This window comes from Martes martes (assembly GCF_963455335.1).
Source record: "Martes martes genome assembly, chromosome: 12".
NCBI classification, from domain to species: Eukaryota; Metazoa; Chordata; class Mammalia; order Carnivora; family Mustelidae; genus Martes; species Martes martes.
In genome coordinates, this window is record NC_137900.1 from 94230418 (window position 1) to 94248210 (window position 17793).

At 63.4% G+C, this 17793-nt stretch overlaps 1 protein-coding gene across 4 annotated transcripts in view; it reads right to left on the minus strand.

Annotated features, from left to right (window-relative positions):
- Positions 1-17793, minus strand: part of COL5A1 (collagen type V alpha 1 chain) — a gene marked incomplete at its 5' end in the record, with an annotated part of 148548 nt that overhangs the window by 53226 nt on the left and 77529 nt on the right. For all 4 annotated transcript variants that reach the window (XM_080819385.1, XM_080819388.1, XM_080819387.1 and 1 more), the window contains 14 exons: positions 3377-3430; positions 4109-4153; positions 4375-4428; positions 4954-4998; positions 5500-5553; positions 7354-7398; positions 9070-9123; positions 10200-10253; positions 11495-11548; positions 13344-13397; positions 13764-13817; positions 14698-14754; positions 16322-16414; positions 17183-17257. In XM_080819385.1, coding sequence (XP_080675511.1) covers positions 3377-3430; positions 4109-4153; positions 4375-4428; positions 4954-4998; positions 5500-5553; positions 7354-7398; positions 9070-9123; positions 10200-10253; positions 11495-11548; positions 13344-13397; positions 13764-13817; positions 14698-14754; positions 16322-16414; positions 17183-17257 — 792 coding nt within the window. The remainder of the gene's footprint in view (positions 1-3376; positions 3431-4108; positions 4154-4374; positions 4429-4953; positions 4999-5499; positions 5554-7353; positions 7399-9069; positions 9124-10199; positions 10254-11494; positions 11549-13343; positions 13398-13763; positions 13818-14697; positions 14755-16321; positions 16415-17182; positions 17258-17793) is intronic.

Consider the following 17793-nt stretch of genomic DNA (forward strand, 5'->3'; position numbering starts at 1 on the left):
CTAAGTCCTCGGGCGGGTTGTCTGCCAACCTCTTAGCTGGTACAGGCGGGAGGGGACGACCTGCTCCCATGATACAGGTCCAGAGCCGACACCCAGCAGACACGGTCGCGGCCCCCGGGGCACTGCCCTGTCCACCTGAGCCCCAGCCGAGCCCCTCCTCAGAAACGCGAGCTCTCTGACTTTCCCGCCGAGCTCGGTCACTAGCTTTACGCCCTTGAGCTCCTGAGGCAAGCCCCGGATAAAAGCAGAAAGGGAAACGCTTCCCTGTCTGGAATTAGCCCAGGGACTCCAGTGAAAAGGCCGCGGGGTGCGGCGAGGGCATGGTCTGACTCTGGGCCTGGTTCCCCCGACCCGCTGCGTGACCTTAGGGAAGTCACTCGCCCTCTCTGGGCCTCTACTTGTTCATGTGTCAGAGGAGAGGGGGCACTAGTTGCTCCTTCAGCTCGGGGGCTCTAAGCACCGGGACCCTGTTCCTAGAACACAACGGCGTTGTGACGACCGAAGTCTCCCCCTTCGGAGAATAATACTTGTGGGCGTTCCCTGATTCCTGTCAGCCGTGCACTTGGATTTAATGCTGTCGCCAACAGCCTGCTTGGGGAGGGCAAAGCAAGCAGGAGGCTACGGAAGTCCCTCTAGAGGGCGGGGTGCCCTCAGGGAGCCGCGGGGCAGAGCCTGCGGGTGCCCGCCTTGGAGGGACATCAGGCAGCAGGTGGGCGGCCCAGGGAGACACCCCGTCGTCCGCGCTGCCTTTTCCAAACAAAGCTCACGGCACCCACGCCTCAGGGTGGCAGGGCCGGACCCAGACAGTGCCAAGGAGAGGGTGTCCTGCCTTGGGGTGACCAGGAGGGTGCGGATCCTGGCCCGCCAACACGTGGCTTCTTGGGGGGACTTTACTCCAGCCCATTTCCATTATGGACCTGGGGGTACGGGGAGGGCAGCTGGGAGCGCTCGAGCCCTGGGCACCAAGTAGGTCCCTCGGAGGGCCTGCCACGCCCTCCACGTGGTAATGTCCTCGCTCACGGGGTGGAGACGACCACGTGCCTGCCTCACAGGTCGCTGCGGAGATGGGATGAGCAGGTGCGCCGGGCACTCAGGACTGTGCCCAGCATGGAGCGAACGGCCAGCACGCGCCAGCCGTTACCGTAATTATTAGCTTTATTTGAACAGTGGCCAAATTTCTTTAGGCGCATTTTAAGTTGCATTTAGAGAATGAGAGCAACTACGGGCAGGGGACGCACAAAGCTTATTAAAAACGTTCAGAACAGAAAAATACGGAAAGGAAATACACCAAAATAAGAGATTGATTTCTCCCCCCAGGGAAAGGCAGGCTTGTCTCCCCTCCTTTGCATTTTTGCAATACCCCATAACGAGGATATACTTGTGTAATGGAAAAATAATAAAGCTTAAATTATGTGTATTTGATACTTTTCTGATTAGAAAAGTAATATATGTTCTCTGTGGCCCATCAGGCAAGAGGAAAAGCAGACGTGGTCCCTCCTAACCTCACCGCCCACGGCACCCCTGGCTAAACGTGCTGCAGACCCTCCCATCCATCCTCCGCACAAGGCACGCAAGACGGGCGTCGCGTGATGTGGTTTAAGATCGCGCGGCGGGCCTTTTCTCGTGTCACTGAATACGCACCGAAAGTCGGTTTCTACTAGCTCCGTAGTACCCCCTCGAACCATAACACGCCCCCGAGTCCCCGCCGTGGGCTCTCCGGGATAATTTCACCACACGCCCCGGCGCGTCTGCCTGGAAACACTCCTTCCTTCTAAAGGGCTTTAAATCAACCTTCCTTTCCGCAGCCAAAGCCAAACCCAACTCGAGGGAAAAGAGACACAAAACCGTCTGTTTAAGGATGATCGACAGCGCGCTGCCTTGCAACGAGAGTGTGTTTCAATGTCTCTGTTCCTGCAAATTCCCGGGAGACAACCAGCCGGCTCGCAGGGGTCCCGGCACCAGTCCCCCCCTCCCCGCCCCCGGGGCGTCTGATGGTGAAGGACCTGCGGGTGCTCCTCTTCTGGGTTCAGGCGTTCATTGAGGGAAGAGAAGTGCAGCCTATGGGCCCCGGGGGGGGGCGGGGTGGCGGGGTCTACGAGTGGGAGGAAAACCAGACCCCACCAGGCACCTAGCGTGTGGGAGGACGGGTCAGTGTGGGGATGGGGTTGGGGTCTCCCTGGCAGAAGCCGTCAGGTCAGGGAGGTGGGGGTTGGCAGCCCACCCCACCTCCCACACCCTCTCCCCAGAGCCACTGTGGGAGACGCCCCTCACCCCAAACACTGCAGAAGATGTGTGGCAGGGGGTGGGCACACAAGGACAGGCGCCTCCCGCTATCATGGGCTGGGCCTTGGAGATGGCGTCAAGGTGGTTTTCATTTTGCTGTCATTTCATTTACTTCACTAATTTTCTGAACTGGCTGTGTTATTTTACAATCAGAAGAGGAAATTCAGTATGAACGTAAGTTACAGGAGGGACGTGATGTGCTATGTCCGCGCTCGCAGACACACAGACAGGGGAGGACACGGGAGGACACGGGAGGCCCAGGGCAGCTCACGCACGGTGGGGCAGGTGAGCCGCCGGCTTGGAGAGGCACAGGGCGGTGGCGGACATGTGATGCCCGGGGCCCAGCCAGGGAAGCCGACGGCCGTGCCTTAGACGGTCACCCATGAACTGTCAACGTACGGAGCTCTTGCTTAGTTTTTAACGGCTGAGAAGTTAACGAGACACCCTGCCCGAAACAGGTAATTCAGCCAATCACGGTTTTGGAAACAGGCTATGCAGACAGCATCACGTGAATCTTCTAAAATGAACCCAAATCCCCAGATCCCACCAGCAACGTGCAAAGCGGGCGGTGGGAGCGGATGAAGCCCCCACACCAACCACGCAGCCCCTCCCCGCCCCTCCCACCCATCACTGGCTCGCTATTTCTAGCACCGTCGAATCTGGCCCCACAGCTGTGCTCGCACGTTGCAGATGCGCTCGTGCAGACCCTCCTTCTCAGCGTGTGATCGCTAAAAATACCCTCCGCCGTCCTTCCCTTCAACACCAGCGACACAAGGACCGGCTCGGAGCCCAGCCCACCCTCCTCGGAGTTAGAAACGCGGGCTGGGCCCCGGTCGTGAAGCAGCAGCCCCGGTAACTCAAGTCCTGCTCACGCCGTCTCCACCCCTTGCTTGGAACCCACGCTGGGAAAGTGTGTCCAAAGCCAGGTAACTACCGGGCACGCAAGCTTGCAATCGGTCGGGTCGTCGTCGGCAGAGGAGAGGGAGAGGAAATGGGGGGTGAGGGGCGGCCGCAGGCCTGGGTGCCGGGTCCCGCCCCTGGGGGCACCGTGGCCAGGTGGCGTGTGCAGGGGTGAGGCAGGCAGGGTACTCACCGGGGGTCCGTCAGCACCGGGCATTCCTGGGAGGCCTGGTTTACCCAAGGGACCCTGGAACAAACCGGAGACCCCGTGAGCCCTCCGAATCACCTCTTCCCTGGGCGCCCACCCTCCACCTGCCCAAAGAACATCGGTGGAAAAGGATGCTCAGAGGCACGGAAGCTTCCAGCAACTGAAGCCCCCGGAGAGGGGGGACCGTCGCCCTCTGCTGCTCCAGGTTCCTGGGAGCTCCCACCATCCGTGGGGCTGAGAACCACACCTTACAGGCAGCCCTGAGCCAAGAGAAGCAGGGGGGGCTTGAGCACGAGCTCTTGGCGGGTGCCAGGATACACTCAGCGGCCAGATTTCGCAAACACAAAACAAAAGCAAACAACATAACAGGACGCCCGGTTCAGGCTGGACGTAAGGCAAACAACAAACGGTCAGGTATAGCTGAACGCCGTGTTCTCTTCTCTTCCTTAATCCGGCGACCCTACGCAGAGCTAGACAAGGAGTGCGTGGATGACCCAGTGATAGGGTCAATGAAAGACAAAGATCCCGCTCTCCCCTGAGCTCATCTGCTCCGTGCACAGGGCACGGAGCGTCCCTGCCGCCGGGGAGGACAGAAGCTCGTACAGGCCGGGGATGACCGGCACTTCCGCAGCCTGCGCCGTGGCGGAATGAGCTTGCCGGGGTGGAAACACCCCGCTGGCAGATGGGACCGTCCCTACACCTGCACAGCCCACTCACCTTTTCTCCTGGAGGCCCAATGGCACCCTGGGGGCCTGGAAGACCCTAAGAGAGGAGGACAGGGTAAGAAAGGTCAAGGAAGGTGGCTCCAAACACCTCCCTGCCACCCGCCCACCTTCCCCGGCACCCTCCCCCTCATCTGGGCACCAGCAGCTCAGTCCTCAGTCACATCTAGGCTGTAGGTCCCTTCAGCGGGGACAGGCAGCCCAGGGCCCAGGACACCCCAACACACCCACACCCCTCACTGCCCCCCACTGCTCGCTTACCTGGGCACCTGGATTACCCTGCTGTCCTGGGGGGCCGGGCTCTCCCTGGGGGCCCTAGAGGGAACAAAGGCCAGGCCACTCGTGGGAGCTCTGGAGGGCAGGCAGGGGACAGTCTGCTCTCATGCCCAACACCTCTCATGCCAGGCGGGAAGAGGCAGGCGGCCCCATGGCAGAGGGGAACCAGGCCTTGGCACCCGCGAGGCTCTCCACGCTGACCCCGACGGGAGGAGCACTCCGTTGTTTCTGCCAGCGACCCAGACAGCCGCTGGGAAGGAGCCCGTGAAGGGAACAGACGAGAAAGTGTTCTGTTTGGCAGAACGTTTCCAAAAACATTGGGCTCAAGTCTCCCCGTAGAGCCATGAGACCTGTCTCCCGTGGGCTCGGCTCACGGCGCCCGGTCAGCACCGGGCTCCGCGCAGGGAGAGGGCCGGTGCCCTCGGGCTGGTCTGGCTCTGGCGGGAACAAGCTCTCCAGCCGCGGCTCCGCGCACAGCCAGGGCTCAGGGCCCGCACCGCCCTCCTCCTCGCTCTCCCACCCCGTTTGGTGGCAACCACCGGGCGGCAGACCCTGAACACGTACCACGTTTCCTTTCGGGCCTGGTTGGCCGTCCATCCCCGTCACACCCTGGATGACAGGGAAAGAAACACCAAGACAGAACGCTAAAGGACCCACAGGGCGCCCAGGGACAATCCCACCGGACTGCGCTCCGTGTCCTGCCCACATTGTCTCGGGATGTCACACCCTCTGGGGACGGGGCAAGAGTTGATCCCAAATAATCCCACAGGCACAGTGGGCCAGCGGACAGCGGAGCCGCTGGGCCCCAGCGCGGGGTGGGGCAGGCCCAGGGAAGCCACCCACCGGGACAGGGCCCGACCAGACCCGCAGGCTGGCTCCTCCCAGAACTTCCCCAGAAGGAGGACGTGAGGCCTCCGGAGGCTGTTGGTAACAGCACGTGAGGCATGAGGACAGGGAGAGCCGCATGGCCAGCTGGGCTCTGTGTCTCCACCCGCAAAGGCACACTGGCTAGAGGGTTCCTTCTGCCTGTGAGCAGCAGAGCCCTGCTGACCACAACCAGCCCCGGGCAAGAGTCCGAGTGGACAGACATGCAGAGGTGACAGGCCTTACCGGAGGTCCAGGAGGGCCCGGGGGCCCCTTCGGCCCCAGCAGACCACGGGGCCCCTGCAAGAGGAAGGAACAAGTTCCCACTTGGCCAAGAAGCCCGGCCCCGCCCCGCCCCCAAGCAAATCCTGCAGCCTCGCTCCTGCCAGAGCCTTTGCTGCGGCGCAGGCGTCCACACCTCCCCGGGAAGCGTGGCCGCACCCTGTCCTGGCCGGCCTCACCTCCTCCCCCGACCCCGCCTCTCCACCTCCGCTCTGGGAAGCAGAGGCGGGAGCCAGGAGCTAACGGGCAGCTCAGACGGGGGATGAAGGGGGAGCCTCAGAGCCTTTCAAGTCGGGGGTTGGGGGGGCCTTTCCACACACGCGCGGGGCAGGTGCACACAAAAGCTCTCCTCGCGGAGGCCACAAACACAGTCGGCTGCGTGGCGGGCTTTTGTCCACGTCTCGTCACTGGCTCCCTCTCAGACCCTTCCGTGCAGGGACACGCGGCTGCGTTTCTGACACCAGAAGGCGGAGGGAGGACACGCTGCTGGGGACACGGTGGCCAAACGCAGAGACGAAGAGCGGAGCTCAGGTTTCTTCTGGGACCTGGACAGCCCAGAGCTCAGCCCCGCCCTCCCCTGCAGCGGGGGGCACGTGTGGGGACAGCCGCTTGTGCTCGTGGAGGGACAGGGCCCCAAGGCAGCAAGGACCCCAGCACGGTTCACCAGACTCCCACGGCCCCACCCTGAACCGCTCGCACCTGCCTTGCCCGCGGGGGCTCACCCAGCCCTTAACCAAGGCGCGCCCACCCTTCGATGGACCCGCTTCAGACACCCTGGAAGAGAAATCCTTCCCACACGCACTGCCGAGTACCTGTCCCCTTCGTTAGGTAAATGCCTGGCCCCGTAAACACTTCCTAGGGGTTCATAACCCAGAAAGCACCACTTCGACGCGTGTTAAGGAGAGGACAAGGTAATGGGTTCTCCTGGGGGGCTGATCAGACATCGAGGGATAATTTAGTCCCCCGTGAAGGTGCGAGCGCAGCCCAGGCCCTCTGTGCCGCGCTGGCAACGTTTCTCCTCAGTTAACATCGCCAGAGGCTTACGGCCGTAGTGACGTGGACGACAGAAGCGAGACGTCTGAGAACTACCCTCAGTAAAACATAAGTGGTGTTCTTTCTCGCCGAGGAAACTTGCCTGGGCCCTAAACAGAGGTCGGCTTGGGGAAAAGAGCTGTTTGATGCCCGGGAGGGCCACCCTGACGGAGGGCTCCTCGTTCGGGAGGCGCAGACACCAGAAGGGACGGCAGACAGTCGGATCGGTCCCTGCAACTGCCCTCGGACACTTGCCGGTGTGCTGGGCATCCACCATAACTGCAGCTTGCACGCCCTCATGAGGGCCCTGGACACCCCCCGTGATGGCCCTGGATGCCCCCCGTGATGGCCTTGGATGCCCACCATGATGACCCTGGACACCCCTGTGATGACCTTGGACTCCCCCCATGGTGGCCCTGGACGCCCACCGTGATGACCTTGGATGCCCATCGTGATGACCTTAGATGCACACCACGATGACCTTGGACACCCACCATGATGACCTTGGACACGCACCAGGCCCATGGCCTGGAGGCCCATGGCCTGGAGGCCCAACCACAGCCCCTCTGGCCTCAGCTTCTTCCTCTGGGGAAGGTCATATGTGCCCGACCAGCCTGTCCGACGTGCTCCTTCATTTCCTCCCTCCAGAATCCCCCAGCTGAGTCTCTGTTTCAAGGCTGACCCCGTCTCTAGTCTATGCTCTAGGTCGGTCCCTGGTTCTGCCCAGAGCAGAGCTTCCTTGAGCCCATCGCCATGCTGAGGAGACAGAACGCGATCAAGACTTACGGGTTCCCCAGGCAGCCCTCTGGGCCCGACCTCTCCATCGTCACCCTGTGGGGGAGAAACGCGGCAGGATTTCAGAGACAAGTTCTAAAGCCTGGACAGGGAGACCGTGTCCCTGCCGCTGCGCGACCGGTGCTTCGTCCTGGGGCTGCTTCTGCCTTGGCCAGATTTACTGGTCCCGGTACCAGCCAGGAAGGCCCAGAAATGTCCGCACGCCCATAAAGCTGCAGGATCGGGCGCGATCTGGGGCCCTGGGACACCGCTCAGGAGGCCACAAACCACAGCTCCAACGAGGAGAAAGCTGCACGGGAAGGATCCTGGGAGCGAAGGATCTGGTCGCCTTGATGGGTGACGATAGGGACGAAGGACAGAGGGACAGAAGCTAGACAGAGACGGAAAACAGGTAGCTAGGGAGGGAGGGAGGGGGATGACACATGAAGGGGAGGGGGAGAGGGAGGGAAGTTGAGAGCGACGAAGGCAAATGATAGGAGCACGAGTGGCAGAAGCTGGGGTAGGAAGGGGTCACGGAAGATCACCAGATCCCCGGGCCAACCCCAAGGGAGCCCAACCTCTCTGCCAGGGCCCTAAACACGGTGTGGGGAGGCAACCCAGATGAGTCTTCCTCCCGCCTGGAGAGGGAAAGGCTGCCCAGGCTTGACTGGTCCCAGATCAGGAGCTGCTTGTCAACACCCCGCTTCTGTCTGTCAACGCACCGCTCCCTTCCCTCCTCCCTGCACACGCACACGCACACACACACGCACACCCAGGCCTGCACATCTGCACATGAGCACACGTGGGCATCATGCACACGCATGCACCCATGAAGTCGTGCCCGCACACACGTGCACACATACCCTGTGTGTACATATGTACGTAACCACACACATGTGCACGCCCAGCCCTGTACACGCATGCACGCACACACGCACACACCTCCAGGAGGACCCTGCCCGGCTCTCCCATGGTGCAGTGAGCTGTGCTGGGTGCAGACGGGAGAAGGGGCTGGGACAAAGCCAGCCTGGGAGCCACTAAGGACAGAAGCACAGCCGGGCCCGCCCTCCGATGCCCTACCTGCTCCCCTTACACTCAGGGCTTCTAGACCCTGTCCCTAAAACACCCCTAACACCCCTAACACCCCGAGACACGGTGTGAGTGACTGGGGTATGAGCAGGTGGGGCTCAGAAGCCCCCCACGCTTCTCCACCGCAGGATAATGGTGCTCTGGTCTCACACGGAGCCGCAGCCCCAGGAAGAGTCACCGGACGAACACGCAGCCCTGCCGAGCCCCCCGGGGAGGGCCGCCTCCCGCCGCGGCCCCAACCTCACCCCCCACCTCCAGAGCCACCTACTCCAGACTCTCCCCCGTCCCCAGATCCCCAGGCTTGGCACCCACAGCCTGCATCAGCGCCGTGGACAAGCGGACACACGGCGCTCACACTTGCTGACACGTCTCCACAGTGACCTGGGCACCTGCCTCCCGGAACTAGGGGCTCTTTCTGAGGCCCGTGACAGCTGAAAGCCGCTCGGAGACACCACACAGGGCAGGACCAACGGTCAAGCGTCTCAGAAGTGGCTTGCAGGCTGTCCCACACCCCATGGCTTCACCCTCCCCATGCCCCACCCTCCCAGCGGCACGCCTGGTGGCCAAGAGCTCTGTTGCCAGCATTTCCCAGCGGTTCGCAGCCCAGACCCCCCGAGGGGACAGGCAGGCGGGACATACCCGTTCTCCATCGTCTCCGGGAGGTCCTGGTGGCCCAGAAGGACCAGGGTCACCCTAGGAAGTCAAGCAGGGTCAGCATTAGGCCCTTGGGAGCAGACGCCCACGACTGTCCCAAATGCCCATCTACTTTCTGTGATTCCGACTCTGGACGTCCTGAGCCCGCTGAAGACTCCCGGAGCCACGGAAGTCCGTTCGGGGAGCTGGTGTCGGGAGGCAGGGTCCGGGTCAGGTCCACGGACACGGGGTCAAGGGACACTGCAGCAGGTCCAAGCCACACCCTGCGAGCTTCTCCGTGGGAAGCCGGGGAGCACCCCAGCCACACAGAGTCCCCCAAGAAAGGGCTACCGCCCTGGATAGTGAGTGTCCTGAGGGTGGGCCCCGGGTCCCCTCCCACCCCAAGCGGCTTTAGGCCTTGCACACAGTCGGTGCTCAATACGGGCTCATCCATCGCACGGACGGGCCCTGACCTAGCGGGTGCCTTTGTTCTGGTCTCCGTGTCGCAGTTGGAGAACGTGGACAACGCAGCTTTGGTAAACTGCTAGGGCCATTTCTCAGTGTGCTATGGGGCATGATGGGTAACCCCCCACCCGACACAGCCAACCAGCATGCGTGCATGCACACGCATGTCCACACACGCACACGTGCTCGCCTGTCCACAAGGTGCCGAAGAGAGGCCTGGTCTGCTTCAAAGGGAACAGGCAAGATAGAAAGTGTCCGGCAAGTGGCCCAGGGCTGTCGCATGGAGACCGCCTCCCACGGGAGGAGAGACGGGGGCGCCGGCCACTGCACGCATGCGCCCTCGTCAGCAGCAGCCACGTGGGCCGTGCAAAGAGCCCTTGGCCGCTCGTGCTGCGCCAGGCCCCCCGATCGGACAGCGGGCTTCTCCAGGACAGGCTCACCCTCGCCCTCCTTCACCCTCGAGCGCGGAGCCCAATGGGCTCTTTGATTAGAAGCTACTCAGGAGAAACCCGCTTTCTCTGGGCTGACCTTCTGGGGTCGCCTTGGTGTGGGTTTCCACTCCCACCACCTGGGACTGGAGGGGACCCAGCCCCACGCGAGAGCGCTAAGGCCTCCCGAGACACACGTCCATCAGGTTCCCTGTGCCAGAAACGCATAGACAGGACACTTACCCGGTGGCCCTTCTCTCCCGGCAGTCCCGCGAGGCCGTCGAAGCCGCGGTCACCCTGCGAGGGAACAGGGAGGCTTCTCAGAGACCACGCCGCACACGGCTTGGCCACCCGGCCTCGGGCCGTACCCAGGAACCCTGCGTGCCGTGACCCCAGCCTCCGCTCACCACACACCCCACTGCCTTGGGCCTATGTTCCTGGGCTCTTTTCCCCCAAACACCAGCAAAGCCCAGAAACACAGAGGCGACTTTGTCCTTGGGCCACAGACTCTGAGCCTCGTGGCAGAGTGACCATGGCCGTGCGACCACCTTGCTCACTGCTACGCCCTCAGCGCTGAGCCGCACCCAGCACGCATAGTTGCCTGTACTCATCCGGCGGATGGCCTGACCTGGGCTGCCAACACCGTGGCTCCCGGCCACCCCAGGGTGCCTCCAGGAGCCCAGGTACAGAGCCCTGTCTCGAGGATGCTGCAAACCACGTGGGGAGAGGCTGAGAGTAGCCGGGCTTAAGTACGCTTCTGCGATTGGAAGACGACTGTGCTCTACGGGGAGAGATTCGAGAAGCCTTTCTTCCCTCCTGCCGCTCCAGGGACTCGAGACCAGAGCCTCACCGGAGCTCGGCGTGCATGGGGAGCACGTGAGCTCATCCGCACCAGTTACTAAGTGGACAAATGGCTCGGACACCTGGCTAGGGTGGTGACCCGCGTTCTGGCCGCTCCAGGTAGCAGGAGCTGTCCACATCACGGCGTGCTCGCTGGGGACGTAAGCCTTTCCTCTCGTGCCGCGCACAGCCTGGGCCGGCTCTCTGGGGGCCGAGACGGGGGCCCCCACACTCACCCACATGCACTGTCTACTCGGTCCCTGCCATGCCGAGGAGCAGGTGTCCCAGCACGGGACAAGAAGGCTCCCTGCCCATGCACTTGGTGTTCCTGCGTCACCCCCACCCTGTGTCTGACCGTGTCACCTCTCCTTCCATGAATGGATTCTCTGACTGGGATTCTACCCCTGCCAAGCTCACCACCCACTGGAAAGGAGCAAACTCTCTGCAGCTGTCACACCTGCCTCTGACAGTCACCCCCCCCAGCCCGGTCCTCGTGCCAACACGTCAGAGAGACAGAACCAAGCAGAACCTTCCTCCCCCCCAGCCCCCACCCTGGATGAGCATGGACGTCATGAACCATAACCTGTCATCAGAACTGCAGTCACCGCACAACCAACACATTGACCACGTCACCAGCATGACGCCGGTGATGGTGGCCATGACTGCGAGGAACCCAGGAGGTGGCGAGTGTGGCCTACCTTGGGGCCAGTCTGTCCAGGCATCCCTCTTGCTCCGTCACTCCCAGCTCGGCCCTGGAACAGGAGGCAAAGTGTCACGGGGCCTTCCTGGGAGGCCCAGCAGAGTCGCACAGTCCCAAGCGGCCGGGCTGGTCGAGAGGACCCAGGCCCAGGCTCCTGGGGCTGCTGTGTGCCTCTTGACGTGGTTCCCGTCTTTGAGCCTCGCCGCCTGAAATGCCAGATGCGACGATGCCCCTCTGTGTTGGGGGGTGAGACCGTACCGCAGGAGAGCCAGCAGGCAGCGCCGTGTGTCCCCGGGACTGGAGGTCTGTGGGTCTGTGGCTCCCGAGAGAGCACGTCCCTGCAGCCAAGCCCCGGCCACCACCCTGCCACCGTTCAGAAACCAGATTACAGACAGGAGTCGCGGAAAGCAAGTGCCGAGGACCGGTCCCATTGGCCACGAAGAAAACTGGGCCGCACGGTGGTGGCGGATCTCACGAAAGCCACACAGCTGCCCTTGTAAGCAAGACACTCCATCCGCGGGGGCCACTCCCGGACCCATCACCTCCAGCCACTCCCAGGAAACCGCAAGGACAAGCCCACGGTCCCCACCTGAATGGCCACGGGGACGAAGGGCAGGGCCCACTACAAAAGCCCCACGGCCACCCCGGGAGAGCCCTGCCAGGCTTGAGGCACCTGGACAGGGACAGAGACTCGACCAGGTGTCAACTCGCTAACGCACGATGTCAGCCGGCTGAGGAGAAAGGGCTGACCCGGACTGACGTCCTCTCTCCTCCCCGCATCCCGTGTGCCGCTGATCACAGAAGGCCACCCCGGCCGCACTCGGGGCGCCTGGGTGCTCTCACCCTAGGCCACGGAGCCCCGCCAGCCGCCGGAGGACCTGCCCTCGGCCTTCCCCGCCTTCCCCAGCCCTCCCACGCCGGCCTGAGGAACCGCTCCCGGGGAATCGGGACAGTACGGGACAGTACGCGTCTACAGAGACTCACAGAAACCTTGAATGAAATAAAACTCTTCCCGGAATCAGACCCGAGACAAATCCCAGACTGTCTCCCAAGAATCACCGAACTCTGGCATTGGTGGCCCGCGCGGAAGCGTGGGTCTGACCCTGCACGGGGCCTGGATTCCCCCCGGCATCGGGGACCTGTGTCCTGAGGGCCACACGAGGGCCGTGCCCCGTCACTCCCGCTCGCGACCACTGTTAGCCCCCCTGCCCTCCCAAGGAGTCCCGTCCGCCCCGCACGCTCTCCAGGCGGAACGGCCAGGCAGCCCCAGGGGACAGCACTCCTCGGAGAGGCTCACACCTGGAACCCTCTCCCTCCTCCCTCGAAGCCTTCTCCGGCTGAAAAGACCCGCTCCTTAACCATCTTTCTGGTGTGATGTGAGACCATTAGGCTCTCCCTGGCTTGTCTGGACGGGGATCGTTGATGTATATTAACCTATAAACACACGCCCCATTCAGCAGCCATGGTCATATGGACACAAACTAGTTCTATCCGCTAAAACCAGCCCCCAGGGACCCCGGACATCCACCTGGCCTCCCCACCCCCACCAAACTGAGGTCATTTCCGGAGAAACAAGTCCACCCCAAGGAAATAAGGCCCACTGGTCACTTTGTCTTCGCCGCGCTTGCTCCCCAAAGGCCTGGGAAGCTGCCTCAAATAAAGATGTTTGTTAAACTAAATTAACGTGCTCAGGACGGAGGCCGGGGCACCGGAGGCGGGTGAGCCGCACCTGCCCCAGGGAAGGGGATCCGGCCTTGAAAACAGTCGCCCTTCGGTGGGAGGGGAGCAGCCGGGCTTGGGGCCCCGAGCAGAGCAGACTCCCACCCCGAGGGACCCGCAAAACTCACCCTTCTTCCAGGCTTTCCAGCGGGGCCCGGCGGGCCCTGCACACCTCGGGGTCCCTGTCCGGAAGCAAAGAGGGCAACGGGTCAGGCTGGGTCTGTGTTTTTCAGAGGCAAAAGCAAAGCCTTGTCCCTGTGCTCATCAAGCCGGCCAGTGGGGGCTCGTGGGCAGCAATGGGCCGGGCACAGACCTGCGGCCCATGTGAGGCCCCGAAGAGACCCAGCCCGCTGTCCCCCAGCTGCCCCCCAGCTGTCCCCCAGCGTGGAACAGGTATTTCTGCCCCACTCCCAGCTGCAGCGCACAAAGCCACAATTCCCACCGGCTCCCTTGAAGACACGCGGTGTAGGAGCCCCCATTCCAGCGGCCTCCACCTCTGAGGCACACGGGGTGCCCCCCCAAGCAGCGAGAGTGAGATGCCTACGTACCTGAGGCCCCATGTCTCCCGGCTCGCCCTTCAGACCGCCACTCCCCGGAGGGCCCTAGGGAGACACGGTCTGGATTAAGGAATGCACATCAGACCTCCGGGAATGGGTCACCCCGTGGGGCAGGGCTCCCCGCTGAGAATCAGTGGCGCTCGCGGCCCTCAGAGTCCGAGGGACGAGCAGTAACTTCCCAGGGATGTGGGTGTCCCCTTAGTTTTGAACAAAATGCTGGACGGTGCAGCGTATGGGACGGGAGCCACGAAGCCCACGCCGTGCTTGTTTCTCTCTCCGGGAGAGTGTGACTGGGGTCTGTCACGGCCCACGGCTCAGGGCAACGGGTGGGCATCCTTGGGGCGCACGACAAGGCAGGAGCTGCAGGTGCACAGGAGCAGCCCCGAGCCTGCCCTGACGGGGAAGGGGCTGGTGCAGACCCAGGGCACAGAGCCAATCCACGGCTCCCAGGGGAACGGGCCTGGCAGGTGTTGAAATCCCGTCTCCTTACAAACAGCAAAGGCCGCCCGCACTCCCTGGGGATCCCGCTGGCCGGCCCTGAGTGTGCTCGGGCACACCCCACGCAGGGTTTGAGCAGCTGGGGGGGGGCACGTGAGAAATCCTGGGTCTGTCCCCACTCAAGTGCTCTTGACTTAGGAAACGTGATTGTAAAGAGTAAAGACACCGGAAAGAAAGGCTCCCTGGGTCAGGAGGAAAATCCCAGGCAGAGCAGGCGTGGCAGGCCTCCCAGCTCCCAGGCCACCACAGCCCCACACCCCCGGCCCCCTCCCCAGGACCCCTGGACCCGCCGGGGTGCCGCTGGTATATCAGTGGTTGGTAAGAGCTTAAAGGGTGCTCTCTCCGGGTGAGCCCGGGGCCAGGAGGGACCAACAAAGGATGCCCCAGCCCTCACCACGCTCCCCCACTCTCCCCACCAAGGACTCACCATGGGGCCGGGCCTCCCGGTAAGACCCATCGGGCCAGCCGGCCCCCGCAGTGCCAGCTACAAGAGAAAACAGGGCAGGCTGAGGAACAGCGGGGTACTGGTCCTCACGGGGGATGCGCCACAGGCAGGAAAGGCCTGACGGGACACGCCAAGGACGGGGGCCTCTGCAGGAGGGGTCAGACGGAGCTCCAGAAACCTGGCACCGAGACGCCCCTGGGGCCTGAGCCAACCACGAATGGAACGGAGAAGGCGGGGGGGGGGGGGGACCTGGGCGTGGCGCGCCCCCGCTGTGGGGATGGGTTACCTGCTCCTGTCCCCCCAGCCGGCGCCAGCACCCCGCCCCGGAAGGCCTGCCCCCGCCCTTCACCCCGGGAGTGAGCTTGGAACGCAGCCTCCCACTCTGGGCCCGGATGGGCGCGAACTTCCCTCCGCACACATCGCACGTCCCCCCAGAGACACCTCCAGCAGCCGGGGAGAGCCCTGGGGCCTCCGTGGGGTGGGATTTATAGCTCCCGGAGGAGGGAGCTGTTGGAGCCCCGGCCACAGAGCTCTCCGAACACCTGCCCAGGGCGCCCCTGCCACGCCCCTGCCACACCCCTGCCCACGCCCCTCGGCTGTCCCCCACCCTGCCCCGCCTGGAGCTCAGCTCCCACCTGCCACAGCCCAGCTCAATCCCCTTTCCCGAAGGATCTCCTCCACTCTTGTTCTGTGACTCAGTTTCCTGCCCCCGCGCCCCGCCCCGCCCCGGCATCACGCCATTTCCGTTTTGGAAAAGGTTTGTTTGCACGACAAAATCTTGTAAATTCATCACCCTTGGCTTCAGTGAAAGCCCTTGGATGAACAGGCAGGCCCGGCCGGCGAATCCGGCCGTGGGCACCGGGGCGGCAGCATGCGGACCGTTTATCCCGCAGCCACAGCTCGCCTGGAGGCTGATCCCATGTGCGCTGACCCCTACTGTCGCCCCTGCCGGCCACAGCCACATAGACATCGCCCGAAGAGGGTCTATTTAACGGCTCCCTGAGATGGCCCATTAGAGGCGACACCCCGTGGGACGATCAGCCACCCCAGTCACCCCACAGAACCGGGCTTTGCTCTCGTCACGGCAACCAGCAACCGGGAACATCGTTAGTTAAAACCTCGGTTCACTCGCCAGCTGATCTGCAGTGAGTGGCGCCGTCGGGAAGCAAGGGAACCCCACGCCAGGCAAGGGGCTTTGGGGCCCACGGGAAGCAAGGGAACCCCCACGCCAGGCAAGGGGTTTTGGGGCCCACGGGAGCTCTCCCAGAGGCTCTGTCTCAGCCCGGCCCCACCGCGGGAAGCCCCTTCCAGGTCTGTCTGTCCCCGGAGCCCCGCGACAGCAGATGGCCCTGTGCGTCCACATCCTGGAACCTGGACCTTCCGCATGGACGAGGGAGCCCCGAGATCCCCCTGCCCCTCTCCCAGTGCCGGCCTGGGCCCCCAGCTAGACGTACACAGGTGCATGACGCACAGTGTCCTGATCCCCCAGGAGGCAAGCCCCCCCCACGCCCCTGCACCAGGGATGCAGGCGTCACTTATCCCCCAGGAGGCAAGCCCTTCCCACCCCCACCCCCACCCCTGCACCAGGGACACAGAAGCCACTTACCCGGGCCTGCTGCAGGATGGCCTGAGCCTGGGACTCCTGAGCCGACACCATGGGGCCTTTGGAGCCGGCGTCACCGCCCCCTCCGAAGCGAAACTGCGGGTATGAGGTGGGGGTCACCCGGGACGCACCGATGCAGGTGCCCGTCCTGGGCCCAGGGCCTCTCGGGTGACCGCAGAGCTTGGGGAGTTTGTTCTCCCAGGACCCGCTGCCCCAGCCCCACCTGCCAGCCTCGGCCCTGGGGCCCCCTGGAGACCTGGCCCAGGTCTGGGGAGAACTTTCTGGCTTCTGTGGCACCTCACCCTGAGACCCTACAACCCCTACCTGTTATAAGAAAGAGCCCGGGGCCCAGTGCAAACGCCTGCTTAGCCGGCAAGCTCCCGGCTCACACGGTGTCTCCCTGAGCTCTGCCCAGCCTCCTGGGCAGCACTGGGCCACCAGTCGGAAGCCTGCCGTCCAGGCCAGCATGCCACACACATGCCCTCCTGGGCCTGGGCTCCCAGTGAAGGAGATGGCACCACGAGGTCAAGGGCAGGGCAGGCACAAGGAGGGAGCAGCTGGCAGCATGCCCAGCTGGAGATCCCAGCGGAGATGGACAGATGCCACTCAGCTTTGTTGCAGAAAGCCAGACTCCCTGCCCCTTAGGTGGGCCGACCCTGGACCCCAGCAGAGAACTGGAGACCTTGGCCACCAGGGTCCATTCTGCACATCGGCAGAAATGCCCTCAGAGGGCCTATTTCTATGAGACGGCCCACGTCAGAGTGGTTCTGTGGCCAGGGGATGGACCCTCAGACGCTGAGCCCACGGCGCCCTCCCCACCCCATTTTGAGCCCTGAGCCCACCCCCACAAATCAGGATACTCACAGGCAGCATGAGCATGGTACCAGGAGGGCCAGGCAGCCCATCAGCCCCAGGAAGGCCTGGGCGTCCAGGGGGACCCTGTGGACAGAGGGCCCAAGACAGCTGGGTCACAATGCAACGGGGACAGAGCAGGGCTATGTCCAGGTGAGGAAGTCAGAGCCACAGCCCACAGGGAAATGCACAGGGCAAGCACAGAGCAGTAAGACCCCATGGCACAGAATGTTCCAGAAGCCAAGTGCAGGGAAGGGAGGGGCACTGGCTTTGGGCAGATGAGGACAGGCTTCTAGGGGACAGGGATGAGGAGGGAAGGGGCTCTGGGCAGGACCAGGAGCGATATACCGGGAGAGGTGGGAGACGGCAATCCAGGGACACAGGGGACACTGGGGGAGCGGGCAGCGTCCACCATCCCGAAATGCACTCTCCAGGCCGGCACACCAGCAGGCGGGGCCACCCCCAGGGGACCAAAGCCTGTGTCCTCCATCAGCCCTGGCCCTCGTGACCCGGTCCCCACCGACTCTCTCTGCGATTGCTCGGACGGAAGGCGAGGCGGTCTAAGTGTCCGCTTGCTGGGACAGGCGCAAGGGACATCCAGGGGACACAGACCCTTCTCGAGC